The sequence below is a fragment of the Helicoverpa zea genome, chromosome 13 (assembly GCF_022581195.2).
Source record: "Helicoverpa zea isolate HzStark_Cry1AcR chromosome 13, ilHelZeax1.1, whole genome shotgun sequence".
Taxonomy (NCBI): Eukaryota; Metazoa; Arthropoda; class Insecta; order Lepidoptera; family Noctuidae; genus Helicoverpa; species Helicoverpa zea.
The window spans coordinates 7,691,289-7,710,607 of record NC_061464.1 but is presented as its reverse complement, the minus strand read 5'-3'; the positions used below and the strand labels follow the sequence as shown (position 1 = coordinate 7,710,607).

The following is a 19,319-nucleotide window of genomic DNA, read 5'->3' as shown; positions in this document are numbered from 1 at the left end:
CAGACTCCGGGATGCTTTGTGAAAGTTTCCAAACCCACAAAGCGATTTTGGCCCGACCCGGGAATGGAATAATAAAAAGACTGTTGATGAGAGTAGATCTTATGAACATGTGACCTTTTTTTTTTTTTATCGATGTCAAAAATCATCAAATGACCCCTCCCGCTGTGGGTTAGCAGCGGTGAGGGAGTGTCAGACTCTTACTGACTAAAAACCGTCGTGTTCCGTCATAGGCCTTTTATGTACCAGGGCCGCGGTATCTCTTTCGAACAACCCGCAGCCCCGGCAGGCCTTGGATGAACATGTGACCTTGAGTTGACATTGGAAAGTTTCCTTGAATATGGAACGTTGTCATGGTACATTTAAATTGCCACCAATTTTTTTTCATACATGTTAATACAAATTATTTTCTGTAAACATACGCAGATATTTTTTGCGTTGATCTCTATTTGAATGTATTTCTAGCTTCTCTAGTAGTTTGTTTGGTCTTAATGCACCCACAGACTCGTTTAAGATTTTGTAATATCCTCTTCGGAGTAAAAACATCTCAGTGCAATATTTGTCTAATTAGGTAGCTAATTTACATGAGGGCTAGAATTATAATTCCGTGTTCATACAATATGAAGTTTTATACTGTAACGACTTCAGAAGATTAACAGGTGTGGCAACACAGAAAGGCACTTTTTGTGTTGCCATATGTAGGTAAGTAAGTATGTAAATTAGAGCTGTTGTGATTACATATCGAATCTCTCATAGACTTTCAAGTGACCCTAGCTAAAGTGATCACGTACCTTGGTGCATGTAGAAGATAGCTATAGAAAGCGAAAAAGGCTGTCAACATTCAGTGTTAAAATATACATAACTAGCTGTTTCCCTACGGCTTCACTCGCGTCTCGGGGGAACGGCTCTCCGTACTCAGACAAAATACCTCTAGTTTGTGTTACTCGGGGATAGCATAGCTTTCTAATAATGAAGGAAGTTTACAAATTGAGATGTTTGTTTATTTGAACAGACTAATCTCAGGAACTACTGGACCGATTTGCAAAAACCTTTCTATGTTGGATTATTATCGTTAATGTTATCGAGGAAGGCTACGCCACCTTTATCCGGATGGGCGGATCCCATGATACCCGGGTAAAACCGGAGCGGAAGCTATTAATTTTTTTTTTCTCTCAGTATACGAATATCCAAGAATTGCACATTACCTTTAGGGGGTCCGAAGAGGACGACATCCATTGCTTTGAGTGCCAACTTCTGTTTGTGGATAGGGTCTTTGATGCCCAACACGTTGCTAAGATACTGCATGTTGTTTACTGCCAATCTGTTGAATAAAACAATACATATATTAGTTACTAATTATTAGTCCGATGAAGTACTAATAAAATTAGTATTTTAAGGACTAATAATAATTAGTACTTCATAGGTCTCGAATAAGCTAATACATCCATTCTAAATCCTGCCTAGCCTTTTCCCAATTATGTTGGGTTCGGCTTCAAGTCTGATGCAGCTGAGTACCAGTGTTTTGGAGCCAATGTCCTCCTAAACCTAGTTTCTCGGGTATCCTGATTTCATTGGTAAGACTGGTTGTCAAACTTAGCTTCTCGACGTAACGACTGTCAAATGTTCAAACGATAGCCTGGACCAACTAATTTAATGGCTTCTGAAACACGGGGAAATTCGTCATGGCAAGATAGTCACCAAAGGACTGACCGTACCAAGCGTAGCTTAATTTTATGATTGATCGATTTCATTTATCAGTACATATTATTTTAAATAGCGTTATTTACAAGTTATATATGCATCCAGAAAGATGGGCCACTACTCGCCCAGTGGACACCACAGAATGGACGCCGCAGGCGGGATAGGCCCCGGAAGAGATGGCGTGACGAGCTAGACGCCTATCTTCGAGACTGGTGGACTCGGTCGAAAGATCGCGAAGTGTGGAAGCAAGATGGGGAGGCCTTTGCCCAGCAGTGGGACATTATAAATAATATATATAAGCCTGTATGGTTTATAGATAGACGCTTAGATTCTGATATTAGTATCGTCAAGCACTCGAGAGAGATTTGTTTCAAGTGCATAGTTTCACGAACGGCACTCCAGTACTCTGACTCAATAGGTATTGATAAGCGAATAAATATTGCTTGATCAAATTTTCGACACTGATTTATGGCTGATTAAAGTTTATATCAAAAAACAAAACAAATGCAAAAATGATTTTTTTAATATTTCTGAGGCAGAACACGTTAATGTGCCAGGGATAGAATACGGGTAGTCAAATGCCAGAAGGTCTGACAACCAGTCTTACCAAAGGGAATCGGGTTGTCTGGGCCACTGGATTGTGGAGTTCAGATAGCAGACGCTCCATCTCAACGACTGGTACTCAGCTGCATCCAGTTACACTGGAAGCGGATCCCAACATAGTTGGCAAAATGCTACGCAGATGATATTGTGACAACTGCACAGCATGATTTGAGCTGCCTTGGTGGAATTATCTCATAGTTATTACCGCGGAGCACAGAAAGATGAGCGGAGATGTCATAAGGCAGGTAGATCAGACGCCTTTTTGTAGGACGAATATTTACGGCGGGTATGACCAAAACTATAAGTTACAAGTAAATAACGAGACGTTAATGTTCTTTGAGACATCAACAATATTTGGTTTTATAAAAAAATGGGCGGGGTGTAAAGAAGGATTATAAGGGCAAAGATTGTAACGTTCCTCGCCCCCTGAACGCTCGCATTTTGGCGTGCTACTTTCTTAGGAGATTTTCTGTTATAGCATCTCCGTTAGTAATTTTGTTTTCCATGGTTATTACCTAGGCAAGGTAGCTCCAGTGACTTTGTGCTGCAGAAACAAGGTCTTGTATTGAGGCAGGTCTACGGACTGCGACAGCCATTCCACAGTCTGTTCTACTGTCCAGTTGTGCACCTGAAATAAAACATTGAAAAAAAATATTAGCATGCTGGATAGCTATGAGCTGAGATTTCAATTTCTGAACCATAAAAGTGTTCAAGTGTTGCAGTATCCTACATGTGGGGGCTTGTTATCAGCAATGTGTTAAACTATTGTTACTATCTTTTCGTGTTATTAGACTGTAAGCCTTTCTAGAATAAATAAATGTTTGACGGTATGAACTATAACATTATATATATCTATAATTTCACGGATTTATATGAAACTTGTCAGTAATACATCAGAATAACATTACAACTATTTCTCTAGGTTTGTGAAGTAGTTCCGCGGTGCGGTCGTGAAACAGCGGGAAACATCTCATCTTGGTATAAAAACCATCTGCTAAATTCTTGACTTTTTCAAACCCAACAGGTTCAACCTATTCCAATTTAGACACTGCAGGAATGTCATACTGACCTCAGATCGTAGCCAAGCTTCCCAAAGCTCCTTAACAGAGATGTGCATATCATCATTGTGGTGGAAGGCACGCTGACGCTTCTCGTACCCGCTGTCGTACTGCAACTCCTCACGGAGGAACTGGAAATGAGACAAATCTTGGTTAAAATCTAGAGTTAAGTTTCTAAGAAAACTCAATGGTGATTCACAGATAAATCAGACCACAAGTAAAGATCGTTTCACGAAGAAGTCCCACAGACGCAGCGCTAGTGTCTATGCGATAGCTCAGTAAATACGTACAAAAATATATGGTTCTACAATTTTCCGCGGGACTTCTATCGTAAAATGGACTTTACGCGGCCTACTTATACACCAATCACACCTCTCAACATCTCCCGAGCTTTTTCCCAACTATGTTGGGGTCGGCTTCCAATCTAACCGGATTCCGCTGAGTACCAGTGTTTTAAAAGGAGCGACTGCCTATCTGACTACATCAACCCAGTTAACCCAAGCAACCCTAGGATACCCCTTGGATAGACTGGCGTCAGACTTACTGACTTCTGACTACCCGTAACGACTGCCAAGGATGTTAATTGATAGCCGGGACCTACAGTTTAACGTGCCATCCGAAACTCAGTCATTGGTGTTCAAGATTTACTTCATACAAAAGTTGCATTGGTGCTTGCCTGACCTAGAATCGAACCCACGCACTCGTCGTTGAGGTTGTTTCTTTACCCACTAGGCCACTACGACTTTTTGACACCAATCACACTTCTGCCGGCTTATTCCAATTCTCCCGTGACGACAAAAAGTTTGGTGAGAACTGTACCACATAGAAACAGTATAGATAGTCTTATCAATGCACAAAGCTGTATTACTATTTTGATCGGTGGTCTGTTTATGTTCTAAAATTTTTTTGGTGCTCCGACCAAAAGCCAAATTAACATCATTTATTTGTATTAGAGAACTTTTCAGGTAGAAGCATTTAGAGCAGTCTTTCCCAAAGTGGGCGATAACGCCCCCTTGTGGGCGCTGCAGGTCTCAAGGGGGGCGGTAAGAGACCCAGAAAGAAAATGGGGGCGTTGTGTAGAGGCCTGGGGGGTGATTTGTAATTTTATTTACTCTCAACAACAACTTGTGAACATCAACTAATATGAATTAAAAGATTGCTCAAACTCGGAAAGTTGGAGCACCGAAGAAACAAAGACACATACAGCTGACTGTCGATCCAGTCACGATTTCTTTTAATTTGTGTTTAATTCCGCTTTAAATTTGAGAAATTCTCGAACAAGCACTACTTTTATGTCCCAAAACTCAAAAATTTTCACGCTCGCTTCGCTCGCGATGTGTTTACTATACTCTTGAATATTTTATCACATATAGCTACTTTTAATGTCCCATTACTCAAAAAAATTCACGCTCCCTTTGCTCGCGGCTTCTTCACTTCACAGTTGCCTTTTATTATATATGTTTAGGACTTTTAGTGAGCCAAAACTCAAAAATTTTCGGGTTTGCTTCACATTACAGTTGATTTTATTTTTCCAAAATTTTAAGTCTACCCCAGCAAAAAGGTAACGTCGTTGTTAAGTCCTTTTATTAAAGAGAAAGTATCTTCTAGTTTCCATATGAACTTTCTTATTTACGCTACTACTTTAAATCCCATTTTTTTTTAAATATACAGGCGCCAACACCAACAAAGAGTTATGTACGTTAGAGCTACATTTTAATTAATTTTTGTTTTGAGTTCTAACATATAACAAAAATGTTTACGCTCGCTTCGCTCGCGCAATCAGAAGCTATGTTCCCGTGTTTTTACATTCACCAACTAGCAATAACTTACGTACGATTGGGCTACATTTTACGTCACTATGCTTTGACTTGTTAACTATAAAAAAAAAATCGGGCTCGGCTTCGCTCGCGCAATCTCGTAACTACATATGTCTCTATTTTTCGTATGGGTTTGAATTGCAGTTGGAGGGCGCCATAGAAATCTCGCCCAGGGCGCTGGTAGAGTAAAACCGGCACTGAATACATCATCTGTAAAAATTTCACTCTCTAACTATCACGGTTCATGAGATACATACGGTGACAGACGGACGGACGCACGGACGGACAGAGGAGCGAAAACAATAGGGTCCCGTTTTATCCTTTGGGTACGGAACCCTAAAAAATGGGGGCGCTACAAAAATATTTATTCTCAAAGTGGGCATTAGACAAAATAAGTTTGGGAACCACTGATTTAGAGTACAGTCAGAAGTTATTGGCAAACTGTTTTACAGGTTCCACCTGGCATCTGATCTTTCATCGGTGCGAAAGGTAAGTAGGTACCTATATCCTTATCTCCGTACAGTGAACTTTGAAACGAATTAATATTACTATCCCTATTCTAGGACCACAGACCAGCATCTACCTAATCAAGTAGAAGGCAGGTCCTTTCTTCCATAATAGAAGCCCATTTCACATTCGATTATATTAACGCGAATATAAGACATATAAATAAAACTACTTTTACGGATTTTCTCGCGGTTAATGTTAAAAACATAATTTAATCCCGACGTTTCGGATCTTTTACAGCATCCTTGGTCACGGGTAGACTCGTGTTGAAAGAGTAGTTTTATTTAAAAGATGGATAGGTTATTGCAATCGGCATTTAAACCAAGTGAACTTACATCATCACTCTCGCTAAGGTCTACGTTTCCGTTGGCATCATCATCGAGCTGCCTGTGCAGCTGCGTGATGGCTTCGAGGCCGGCACGATCCTGCAGGCACGCGGGCTCATTGTGGCAAGCCTCGAACAGAACTGGAAACAAATATACGGAACTGTTAGAAAGCTGTGAATGTTCTAGCAGAAGATAGACGATAGAAATCATTAAAATGGGTTTTTGAAAGATTGCTTTTAGATGTTTTGTGATTATTCCCTTGGTTGGTAAAGCCATAGTTTCTTAGAAGTCTTATTTCGTCAGAAAATCGGTGGTCAAATTAAAACCTGTAATGATGGAAAACATAAAACTACTCTAACAGGACACGTGAAGACATGACAAGATCAGCCTTCGTAGATAAAATAATAGTCTACGTATTGTCAAGGAAAAGTTAGATATTTACATAACGTAACAATAAACGAGGTGGCCTATTCTCTAGAATATTTCCTGTATTTAAATGTTGCTGAAGATTACAATGTATGAAGCAGTATCTAGCGAATTGAATGAGTCTCCCATAGTGTCTTATGCCCATTTTCACCAACAAATACCTAAATTAAGGGATCCCCTAAGAGCATTTACGGAACACTTAATAAGAATTTCGTTTTCACCAAAGTTTAGGTATCCCTTATCCATAGTTATTTATGTCAAAATTGGGAGAGCCCTTATTCTAAGTGGCACTTAGATTAAGAGATTGTTGGTGAAAATGGGCATTAGAGTTTTAAATAAACTGGCATATAATCAATAAAGAAGTATAATTTTCTAAAGATACAGATAAAAACAAAATTGAAAGTACAACATAATACCGATACTAATTAATCGATATCTATCAATAAAATCAAATAGATATTCAAGTTCAATAACTAAATTCCTATGCATTGACCATTACGTCTGGCCAACGACCTCATATTCCGGATCGAACGAACTACAAACGATGTTTGCAAGGTATTTCCCAAATCACCCATCGAATGTTCTGGCAGGGTAAGCACTAAAATTAGGTATGTAAATAATGATCAGATAATATAAGAAATCTGAGGTGTACAGGTAAGCAATGACATCATTATAATGCGTGCTAGACTACAATCTGTGCAAGTATTTATGGGTTTTTCTAAGTTAAGAAATACTTTCGACGGCAACGACAAAAAAATACGTTTTTTTTCAATAAACTTTACAAATAACCTATTTATCACTTAAAACTAAATGTTTCCTACGTGGTCACTAAAATTTATTGCAGAAATGTACGTAATTAAGTCACAATAAGCTCTAATATAAGAAAAATGTCTCTCCCCTGGTCTGTCCCCCAACCGACTTTATTTGTAAATCAGTAATTATGAATGTATTAAAATTCAATAATTATTTTAAACTGTTTAATTTTATAGGTACAGTAAACTTAGTAATAGTATTTTACAAGTAAAAGTGCTTTTATTCCAATTCTTAAAAAAAAATATGAACACCGAAATTTGTCCACCGAGTTTCGTGTCTCGTCCCCTGGTCTTTTGTTTTCGTTAAAAAATCAGTTTTGCTCTCCTAGTCTGTAGAAGTTGTGACCTTGAATGCATAGTGTGTAACGTGAAGTTAGCAGCAAACGGCGCATAAGCAACTGCGCCGCCTTTATTGTCGGAAATTTCGACCACGCCACTCGCTGGGTGCAGAAATGTTAAGTGAATGCAGTCTTTCCTCTGGTAAGTTTTACATTGCAATTTTTTGTTAAAATAATAACATATACTTCAATATTTACTATGAATAGTGTGTACATTGTTATGTTTGTGTGTGAATGACGTGCGCGAAATACTTTTACGGCTATTTTAGATTTCTATCGAAAATGTATCTCCCCTGGCGTATTTCCCCTGGCTCTTTTGATAGCAGGGGAGATACTTAATGTCCAGGGGAGATACATTTTTACGCGTTTCCATTAATACTTCTAGTTTTCTCTAATCCTTTACTTGGCGTTATGCTTATTTTAGCTTTACAAAACAATATTACGTTTTATTTACAGAAAAATGGCTTGAAAAGAAGAGGATAGCAGAACGATTACGATATCAAAGAATTAAAAATGACCCGGATAAGTATTTCAACGTTGTACTTGTTTTTTTGTAGCGTTGGACTGCACAGATTTAAGTGGATCAATTTCTTCCGCTTGTTTTTTTTTCAGGTTTCTGGCTTTTCTTACTCGAGTTGACTTTTGCTGCACGATCTCCCGCGAAGCAGCTGGCCTACTAGCCGCCATACTGCCATCGTGGGATCTGGAGGCGAGAGTCTTCTTGCGACTGGCGCGAGGAGGCTCAGTGCCGGGGGGAAAGTCCGTTGCCGCGGCAAGTTGTCGCGCAACGGGTGGAGCTCCAGCGCGATCTCATGGTGGCTTGGAGGGAGCGACTGTCGCAACCCATTGCAGGGCCCGCCACCATAGTGGCGGTAAGTCCCCTCTTTGAGGAGTGGCTCGGGAGGAGTCAAGGCGCCCTCACATACCGCATGACGTAGGTCCTCACCGGACACGGTTGTTTCGAGAGGTACCTGCATCGAATCGGTCGTGACGAGGCGCCCGGGTGTCACCATTGTGCGGACAGAACCGAGGACACGGTGGACCACACAGTCCAGGAGTGCCCTGCGTGGGAAGGGCACCGCCGGGTCCTCGTCGAGGCTTTAGGCGGCGGCGACCTCTCGCGTCCGGCCCTGGTTCAGGCCATGGTCCGGGGCGAGAGGGAATGGGATGCCGTCGTCTTTTTCTGCGAAGCAGTCATGCTCGAGAAGGAGGCGACGGAACGTCAGAGTTCGCACCTCTCATCCCGGCCTCCGCGCTGGAGCAGGTAAACACCACGGGCGCCGGATGTCGCGAGATGACTCCTGGCCACCGTAGGCGTGGGTCTGTGGGCGGTGAGTTCGGGTGGCTCATCGTCCCTCTGTCTGCTTAGACGACAGACCCGTGTCGACAGCGCGCGTTGTTCCACGCGCTCCTCAAAGAGATGTCAGCAACCCCAGTGGGGCCCAGCAGGGCCAAGGCCTGCCGGGGCTGCGGGTTCTTCGAAAGAGATACCGCGGCCCTGGCACATAAAAGGCCTACGACGGAACACGACGGTTTTTAGTCAGTAAGAATCTGACACTCCCTCGCCGCTGCTAACCCACAGCGGGAGGGGTCATTTGATGATTTTTGACGTCGTTAAAAAAAAAGTTGACTTTTGCTGTGCTGCCTGCGTTCGCTGTTTATATTTTGAGGAGGCGGTGGGCCTTCATTATCTGACATGGTGGTGTTACAAAAGCATTACTCATATCTTGGAGTGCTAAACGTCTTCTACGATTTTTTGCTTTTTCTCTCCATATTTTTAGCAGACTGGAGGCTTTTGAGATGTGGTGCTGGAGGAGGATGGAGAGAATTAGCTGGACAGAAAGAGTTACTAACGAGGAAGTACTAAACAGAGTAGGAACTAAGAGGCAACTATTGCAAAATATAGAGAATAGGAGAGGAAGAATGATAGGACACCTTATACGTCACGACGATTTTATCAAAAACATCGTGGAAGGGAAGGTCGAAGGAAAGAGAGGAAGGGGTCGTCCAAGATATAGCTACATCAAGCAAATTAAAGAAAAGGTGAAGGTCGTGACGTATAAGGAAGTTCAGGAGTTGGCGCTAGATAGGTGTAAATGGAAGGAGCTGCACCGACAAGAGCTGGGCTCTTAAATTAATGATGATTTCAAGTTTATACTGTTATTCAAAAGAGAATTTTTTGTTTCTTTTTATTATTGTTTTTCATGTTTTGAACCTAGCACATAAGACTGCTAAGAAATGAAAAGTCTGATTATAAATAATTCATAATTAAAATAAATAAAGATGATTCTTTTAATTAACCTTGTTATTTTTTTTATCTCTTCCCTGTTCATGAAGTATCTTCCCCTGTACACCTTGTCTCTCCCCTGTATTGTGTATTTCCCCTGATCACTTATAAAACGAGATAAAACCAAAAAATTGACTGGCCCCTTTGTAAATGTATTCAACGTAGCCGTTTACATTTAAAAATGTATACTTAAGTAAAAATATATTAAAAAAAACTCGTGCCGCCATTTCATACAACGAATTACCTCTTAACTTAGAATGACCATAATAAGCTAAGCTTGCCGTGAATAATTTGAACCATTCAGTTTAAATGCTCGTGCGACTATGGCGAAAACCGTGATATTATAAACGCGTTAGACACCATAGTGGGATAAAAAGAGTAACCAGTAATAATAAACTGAACAAAAAGAGCATGTAGTTGAAACAAGCAATGTAAAGCGAGTACATCAAACCTGTACCTGTGAGAAAAATTAATTACTTCGAAGATGGTGACTTTGACCCGAAACCAGTCGTTTCCAAGGTATGGTCATAAAGTATGAATAATAATCCTCTTTTTAGACTCGATAAAGAATGGTTGCTATGCAAAATTGAGCTGCAGAGAAAATGAATCGAGTGATCGTAGTTGACGTACTAAACGAATTAAAAGGGGCAAAAACAGCCAAAAACGATGGAATTTTAATATCAAACCAAATAGAACAAAGTTTAATTCAGTAGCAATAAAAAAGGAAACATGTTTAAATATAGCCTTTTTATCAGTCAACGCGTAGGTTACGCTTATTCAATCATCTAGACCAGAGCCAGCCGGGGTCGCAAGCAATGGCTTCATCGCCAAACAGTGAACGCGATAAAACACGAATCGATTGATCGGCCTGAATGTGGAAATACTAGGAACGAAATAACAACTGGATCGTATTTACTAGGTTTAATTAAATTTATTTATTAAATAATAATAAAGTAGATAATTTTTGACATGGAAAAGTAGGTCTGAGCTCTTAAGTTCAATGACTGACTAACAGACACGTTAGACTTTAATACTGATGATAAGAAAATTAAAATTATTATTCCTATTTCTAGACATGAGAGTGACAAAATCGAAAATAAAGAAAACTTTTTTTGGAAACTTAAATCATTCTAAAAAACAAACAACCGAAAATACAGTCGAGCTCCATTCTGAAACGATCAGATGTTAATGAAAGAAACTCAAATTAATTCAAATATCGTGAAATTAAAATACACGACCAGACACTTAATCAGTTCAGTAATCGTATTACAACTACGTATTATAATAAAGCTGTAATAAATGTTTCCGTCAACATCAATGGAAGCGATTCGGATCATTTATTTCTCATCATCTTGTACTATAGGCGTCAATCAACGATTTGATGGCACCACGTGGTTCGGCTAAGAATAGTCCACTCTACTTCCCATCATGGCTGTCGTAACAGCTGCTTATTAACGAGCTTAGGTGTTTCTTACGTAAACTGGACCGTGCTAGTAGGACAGGAAACCTTATAAGCGAAAATGGTGACAGGGTCTTTCTTTGTTCAAAGGTTCATGTTTCATTTAGCGCTGAGACGAAACAAGCATAGAATATATTTTTTATTTATCAATCATCTACGGTCGGTAGAAAATACTAATACATAAATCATATATCACACCCAATGCCCATGACATTTGATTCCGGAAATTCGGAATATATTTCATTTGGATTACATTACAGACTGGTGTCGGTTTATTAATTCATTATAACATTTCCACATGATGAACTTGAATGTCGTTAAACAGTGTTATAATTCTTACTTTTTTTTTCATCTTATTTCCATATTGTCTTCCTGTAAGGTAAGACCCTCCTGTTTCTCTCAGGCACGCTATTCGTGCTCTGAATCAAACCAAAGCTAGAACAAATATGCCTTGTACATACAAGGCGCTAAGCACACACATCGTACTTACCTAAACAGTTAGTACTTATTTTAACGTCATTACGTCATCTCCGTTTAACTAGCTCTTCGGCCACTTACAAGTACATGACCGGCCGTTAAATCTACCATTAACATTAGCATTGTTTTAACAGAAGCAGATTCAAAGTTGTTAAGCCGTTAATGATGACTTTATAGCTGAGATTACTACTGAAGTAAACCAAACAACGTTTTCTCACTAAGAACATCTTTGTCATGTTATGTTAGTAACACGAGTATAGAGATGTCTACTTTAGTATCTTCCTAACAACACGTAATCTTTACGGTATTAGAGGAAGGTTTTTTGCTATTACAAATATATCAAAACATATAAATAAAAAATTGGTAAAAAAACTTTTAAGTTAAACGGTTTTATCTTATGTGCACTGAAAACTAAAAAATAAAAAAAGAGTACTTACCTGTCAACCTACGTAGGTGGTCCCGGTCATATTAGACTAAAATAAAAACGTGGGGCCCATTAACTATAGCTGTAGTACTTTCTTCTAGAGGTATAATAGGTGTGGATTGCATCGACTTACTATAATCGTAACTGGAGATTTTGAAAATCAATAATCAGCCGTAGCGGCTTCACCAGCGAACGCCGAGCTCATGATCTACCAAAGTATAAAGATATGCTTTGCCATAGGTAGGATTTCAGAGGGCCCCACGTTTTTATTTTAGTCTAATATGACCGGGACCACCTACGTAGGTTGACAGGTAAGTACTCTTTTTTTATTTTTTAGTTTTCAGTGCACATAAGATAAAACCGTTTAACTTAAAAGTTTTTTTACCAATTTTTTATTTTCTAGTTTTTAGTATTTAATGATAATGCCTACCGAATATTCTTCATTCTATATATGGTTCAGCAGCGGTGAGGGAGTGCCAGACTCTTACTGACTAAAAACCGTTGTGTTTCGTCATAGGCCTTTTATGTACCACGACCACGGTCACTCTTTCGGACAATCCCGCAGCCCAGGCAGGCCTTGGCCCTGTTGGGCCCTGCTGGGGTTGCTGACAGTATTCTACTTGAGTAGCCCTTTCATTTGATACCCATATTGAGGGGGTTGTAGAAAAATATGTAATCTGCCATTTTGTATCGGCGGCCATATTGGATTTACAATGTTATTGATATGACTATATTGTATTGTCATCGGAATTAAAGGTGTGTACCAAATTTCAGATCAATTTGACAACAGGAAGGTACTTAAATTTGAATTACTAAATTTGACCCAAGAATAAATAAAACAAACGGGTTGAGCTAAATAAAACCGTTTAAAAAACGAATTACCTATTGACCTTTGTAACATTGGGAGTTAACAAAATTGGAATTTAACATTTTCCGCTAAGTTGACACGAAAATCTAAACAAACCTTGGAGCTTATGAGGCCAACCGAGGTTAAAATTCTAGTCACAGTAATTTGGAGAAGACCAGGAAAATGCGAAATCATACTCAATGTAAAAACCCAAAACAAGGCTCTTTTGTTAGCTTTTTATCGATCGGTGTATTTATCAAAGTCCAACCACCGAGGACTGCTTCAGAAAATCTGAGGTTAAAATACATTTCCAAGAATGTCTTAACAGCAATGACAGCAACCATCGAATCAAATTAACTCGTAATGGTTAGGAGTTAAATTAGAAGATTCGATTATAACATCAAAATCTGCTGCATAGTATTCAAATATTGAAATTGCTTTATGTACGTGCGATGCCTACTCTAAAAACGAAGACTACCGTAACAGAAATGTGATCCCCTGCATCTCAGTATAAAAACAATTTATATATCATGATGTCATAACAACAGAAGACGTGAATGAAGCAATCAATTCTACTAGCGATGTCCAACAAAGCAACGCATCCAGCCATTTAACTCCCCTTTTATTAAGATCAATTGATGTTGTGACGCAAACAGATCTTGTGCAAACACTCAATTGTAAGCAATAGGAAAGGATTTAAAATGTAGTCACCGTTAGGGAAATTCCAATCGTACAAGCTAATATGCAGTTCTAGAAAGTTCTATGCATAGAATTCGGTTTTTTCTCTTCAATGTTCTTAGAGGTGGAGAGTGGAATAAATGGCTTTAATGAAGTTTTGCAAGTTTTTATGCTACTGTCCGAAATGCCTGAAAATGTTTGATCGATTTGAAGAACATTCTGGGTTTAATGATAAGATAAGAATTCTCCGTCTTTTCAAGTGGCTATCTTCTTCTTCTTCTTCTTAGCGTTTTCAAGTGGCTATGCAAAATATAAAAACTACGCTTAACAACATGTACTACAAGCAAAAATTGTTACGCTACGTTAAGAACGGTAGGTACCTAATAGTCATAAAACTTTAACTGCTTTACACAAAATAAGAAGCGAATCTAAATACATGCATTAAAAATATTTTACGCTCATTAAACTCTTGAGGTATCCATGGCATCTAAAGACTCTATTGTGTGGGTCATAAGGACCATACTGGTATCAAGAGAGGTTCGTCATAATAAATAACAAAAGATATTGAGACATTGACCGTACGTTTTTACTGCAATATGTCTGTAAAGAGAATCTAGGTTGCATCTGTTGCAGTTAAGGCTGGCAAGTTATAATCAACAGAAGCGCTTGAGAGAGAAAAAATACAGGACAAAAGAATAAATATATTCTACACAAGCTACGATAGTTAGAAAAACTACGTAAGCAATAGACTAACAGCCGTTTGCCCGTACTTCGTTGCTTGGGATAAAAAAAACAAAAAGCCGATGGCTTCACTGCTAAGCCAAACTCCAGACGGATACATCCAATTAAAAAGGATTAAGACAATCTTGTTGAAATTGAAGCCCATATCAGATGGACGTGTCCGAAACCCTGGTGAGATTTCCATACATAATAGGCCATGATTAATCTTAAAGAAGCCGAAGCGGCTTACTATTGTTTATGAAACTTCTGACTTCATCTATTTTATGCTTAATACATATTATAAAGCTAAAGTTTTTAATGCGCTAATCTCAGAAACCACTGGTCCGATTTGAAAAATTATTTCAGTGTTAGATAGCTCGTTTATCGAGGAAATATATAGGCTACTTTTTATCAGGGTTCGTGCAGAAGTTCCCACGGGATGCGGGTGAAACCGCTGGCAGAAGCTAGTAATCAATATGATAAAGCACAATACTATCAATCAGGTCACATACCGTGACGTTTTCAATTGGGTGGTGAAAAGACAGGCTAAATGGAGCTATGTATCGTCGTTAATAGATTCATAAACACAATGATAAACAACTGTAATATCTGAGCGATATAGAATTTATTGTAGTCTTGAACTTTATCTATTCTTGATGCGATTCTGACGATCTTTAATCTCTATCAAGTAAACTAGCAGTTTCATAAACATGAATGATTTAATGGATATCTATTTTCATGGATTGTTTATTTACTGTTACTTAGTATGTGTCTGATTTACGATCATTACCATATTGACGCGACGAGTATTCTCTAACTGACTTTCAGCTTCATATCTGCATGGAAACACAGTTACATTTATTTATGTCTCTAATTAAAATTCATGTTTTCTTGTGTGGTCTGTATCTAAGTATAGATGACCTTCGTGCCTCTTTTGTAAGTGTCGTTGGCAAGGATAATCTACGTTAACTGAATGTCATTCACCTATCGACTCATTTTAGCAGATTATCAACAATGAAAGGATTTCGAAGTATCAGATTACATCACATTATATCGTTATGATACATGATACACATTTTCGTCATTCTGATGACCCTATATTACGAATAGTCAATGCAAAATGCAATAGCGTTCCCATAAGACGACCCACTGACCCATGATAATATGCAGGGTCTTTACTATAGCCAAATAAACAATCGCATATCAACGTCGATATAACTGTGTAAGTATCTATAGGTGCCTACTTTATATGTGTAAGAACACAGTCGCCCATTATTATTACCATCTCATTTCCTTTTCAGCACAAGATCATCGTTTGTTTAAAATATACAAGACCTCCTTGACTTACAGTAGATCTAATCGTGGGTTTGTCCTTATTATTTACACAATAATAACGTAAATAGATGCCCGAAAACGAGAGGCGAGAGCAATGTCATGTATGGCCGTATATTTTTATTCTAAAACTGACTTCCCAAAACGGAGAAGGTTCTAAATTTATCGGAATCTCTTTAATTTTTTTTTTATGGAATGATCCGAAATTAGAAAAAGAAATTCACACAGACTTCGTCTTAGTTTTATGCAGGTAATTTTCGCAAATCGCCGTCATCTCCATAAATCACGTACAAAGATACAATAACCGCATTAACATTTACGAGAAAATGAAACATCTCCGATGTAAACAAGGAATCCATATCACTTGGCACAATTCTAGCCGCTATGCTAATAAAATAAACAAGGTGGGCAATTCAAATACACGTACTGAGTTCAACAAACCGACACAATAAACGTTTGCACTGGAATATTATGATTTATAAATAGGATTCATTTCAGCGGATGATCAACGATTTTGAGCGTGTTCGTTTTGAGAGCCTGATTCTGATTTATTTGCCTACAACTTTAGAATTACGATGTTAACATATCTAAGTATAGTACAGATTTGTCCAATCAATGAACTCACCGCGTAGAAAATGTCTCTTCATCTGAATCTGGTCAACAAACGCTCCCAAATACTTACACAACTTACAATTTTATGAACTTCGTATCCAAGCAGGATAACATTGTGAGGAAGAACATAAAGAACAGCTACATCAAACATTGATATTGTTTAGAAAGTGTTCACGAGGCATGAATCTGACTCACAAGTTTTATCTTAGAACAATGACTCGCCTTCAGGCAGGAGGCAACTTTCGCCACGTGCACTGAGTAGTTATTGGATCCAAGTAGGCATTGTACTTATTTTAAATTGTTCATTCTTTCGACCACACTCCGTTTGGAGTGCTGAAGCAAATAAATGCGACCAAATAGGTCATCAGGACTAAGCAACTCCAATACCGCGTACCGTGGTGCCGCTTAATAACAAGGGAGCTTTTCATTTAACGTGCCAGTCATTTAAGAACCACAAATTAACAAGTCGAACCAAGTAGCCGTGAGATTGTGAAACTACTTTAAGGTAGGTAGGTAATTGTAAATTCACACCATACTCGTTGAAACCAATCTATAGATGTGAGATTTCTCCCCGCTTACATACGAATATCATCGTATAGTTCGCACCAGTTAACTTTGTCAATAGTAGCAACCTTCGGACCAGTAAAGCTTCTCGACAGATCGGACGAACGAATGTTTGTCATTCCATAAAATATTTTATTTTGCTTAGTCTCAATTCGTCATCCGTACTTTATTTTGTAAAAAGTACTGTCATCAAGAAAAGCTTTACAATATTGTAATTATGTTTTTTTTTATTTATGTTGATTATGTTTTTTCTGAATATGGCAAGACGCTATTAATAAAATCGCGATTTCAACGGCGTCACACAACGCACGGCCAAAACCAAAATGCCAGGATCGCATAACTTACGGGAGTATAGCAGTCAAGAGTGTCAGGATTTTACGTTTTATAAATATATTTATTTTCTTGTTTGTGAATATTTTTATGTATACAATCTCTTTGCTAGTTATGGGCTCCTGGTACTTTTGTTACCGGTACAAAAAGTATCGAGTCACATTTTGGGTTTATAAAATGCCCATGTTGTTTTACAGCCTTACTTATAAAAATCAACTAATCATCTTCTATAAGCATTTTTTAAACTAATTACTACTTAAAGCCTTAAGTAGTGATTACATTTTTAATACCTACAAACGTTGCTTAAGCATATCTTAACTTATGAACGGACAATGACATAAAACATACTAATTTCTCAGCACTACCTGAATGTTGGTAGCTTAAAAAAATATTTGTCATCAAAACGTTGTGTAATGGCAACAATGGCATCCGTAAAATATAAAATTAAAAAGTTGAGCTGTCAATAAACCGGAAATGAAAAATCATAGAAGGAAGAAATGGCCGCGATCCAAAAAATATGGATAGAGAATAAACATATGGAGTTTCAGTCCATTATGGTCTTCGATATATTCATTACAAACAGGTGTGGTTGTATGTATGACGTATCTGTTAAACTTGTCTGGTCAAGGTCAGGTCATATATTGAGTTCGGTCACAGATTTTAAAACTTTATTTGTTACGAAAAAATCTTGCTGATCATCACGATATCGATGCAAAATCGTTTCCCCTTTCTCAACTACTATAATAGAGAAAGGGGAAACGATTTTTTACTATGTAATATTTATTTATTGGTTTGCCAACAGAAGCTACACAATTATATTATCTACCAATCTATTTATTTTATTTAAACAATGACTCATCATCCTCCGAGCCTTTTTCCCAATCATGTTGGGGTCGGCTACCAGTTTAACCGGATTCAGCTGAGTACCAGTGCTTTACAAGAAGCGACTGCCTATCTGACCTCCTCAACCCAGTTACCCGGGCAACCCGATACCCCTTGGTTAGACTGGTGTCAGACTTACTGGCTTCTGACTACCCGTAACGACTGCCAAGGATGTTCAATGACAGCCGGGACCTACAGTTTAACGTGCCATCCGAAACACAGTCAATGATGTCTAAGATATACTAAGAAAGTACATACAAACTTAGAAAAGTTGCATTGGTATTTGCCTGACATGGGATCGAACCCGCGCCCTCATACTTGAGAGGTTGGTCCTTTACCCACTAGGCCACCACGACTTTTTAAACAATGACTACCAATCTATTTTTATCCAGCTGAATTTAATGCAATTTCAGTAAAAGAACAATAGATCAGATACGTAAATAAGTACAATAATAAGCCATGGATTGTACGCGATAAAAATGAGGAAAAACCTGGTACATGGATATAAAAACATGTATTTGTTTCTATCATTAAGCTAGCAGCTATTTTAGCCTATCCATTTGTAGTCTGTTCATAAACAAATATGAAGGTGAAGGTCATGCTGAAAATCTTGCAATTTTAAGCAAAAATAATGTAATTAGTACCTCCCTAACTAATCAAAAGATTTAATGAAACTAACCTTGAAGAATAAAAAACAAATTAATTAATTCATTTGTTATGGTTGTTGGGGTGCTTGATAAAGTAAACTCCTTTGTCGTATATGTAAACTATTTATTACAGTACAGCGTTTGTGTAGCAGAGGGTACTAAGTTATCGAGACAACTGACAAGTGACGACTCAGCTTTTTCTCAGCATTTCCCGCCTTAAATAACCTTGTCGATGACAGTTGGTATTCTGTACAAAAAAGATTTAAAGCGGGAAACGAGTAACTACCACAAAAGTGTTGCCAGTTACAAAAATATAAAAGCATATTGTGACGTTATTAATAAATCATTTTACAAGAACTATTTGTAAATTTAAAATAATATTTATAAATTTAGCCTAACAACTCGGCCATCCGACTAACATTAACGAGACCTCTCGTTATGTAAAGATATGCAATGAAAAGTAAGTAATTATAAA

The 19,319-nt window shown here is 38.2% G+C and overlaps 1 protein-coding gene across 4 annotated transcripts in view; it reads right to left on the bottom strand.

Annotated features, from left to right (window-relative positions):
• LOC124635962 (stromal interaction molecule homolog) overlaps window positions 1-19,319 on the bottom strand; it is a 66,245-nt gene that overhangs the window by 33,849 nt on the left and 13,077 nt on the right. For all 4 annotated transcript variants that reach the window (XR_006985088.1, XM_047171926.1, XM_047171927.1 and 1 more), the window contains exons 2-5: window positions 6,019-6,149; window positions 3,371-3,490; window positions 2,817-2,929; window positions 1,203-1,318 (exon numbers count right to left, since the gene is read on the bottom strand). Coding sequence is in view for 3 of the 4 variants with exons in the window: in XM_047171926.1 (XP_047027882.1) it covers window positions 1,203-1,318; window positions 2,817-2,929; window positions 3,371-3,490; window positions 6,019-6,149 (480 nt within the window). In the remaining variant the exon portion in view is untranslated. The remainder of the gene's footprint in view (window positions 1-1,202; window positions 1,319-2,816; window positions 2,930-3,370; window positions 3,491-6,018; window positions 6,150-19,319) is intronic.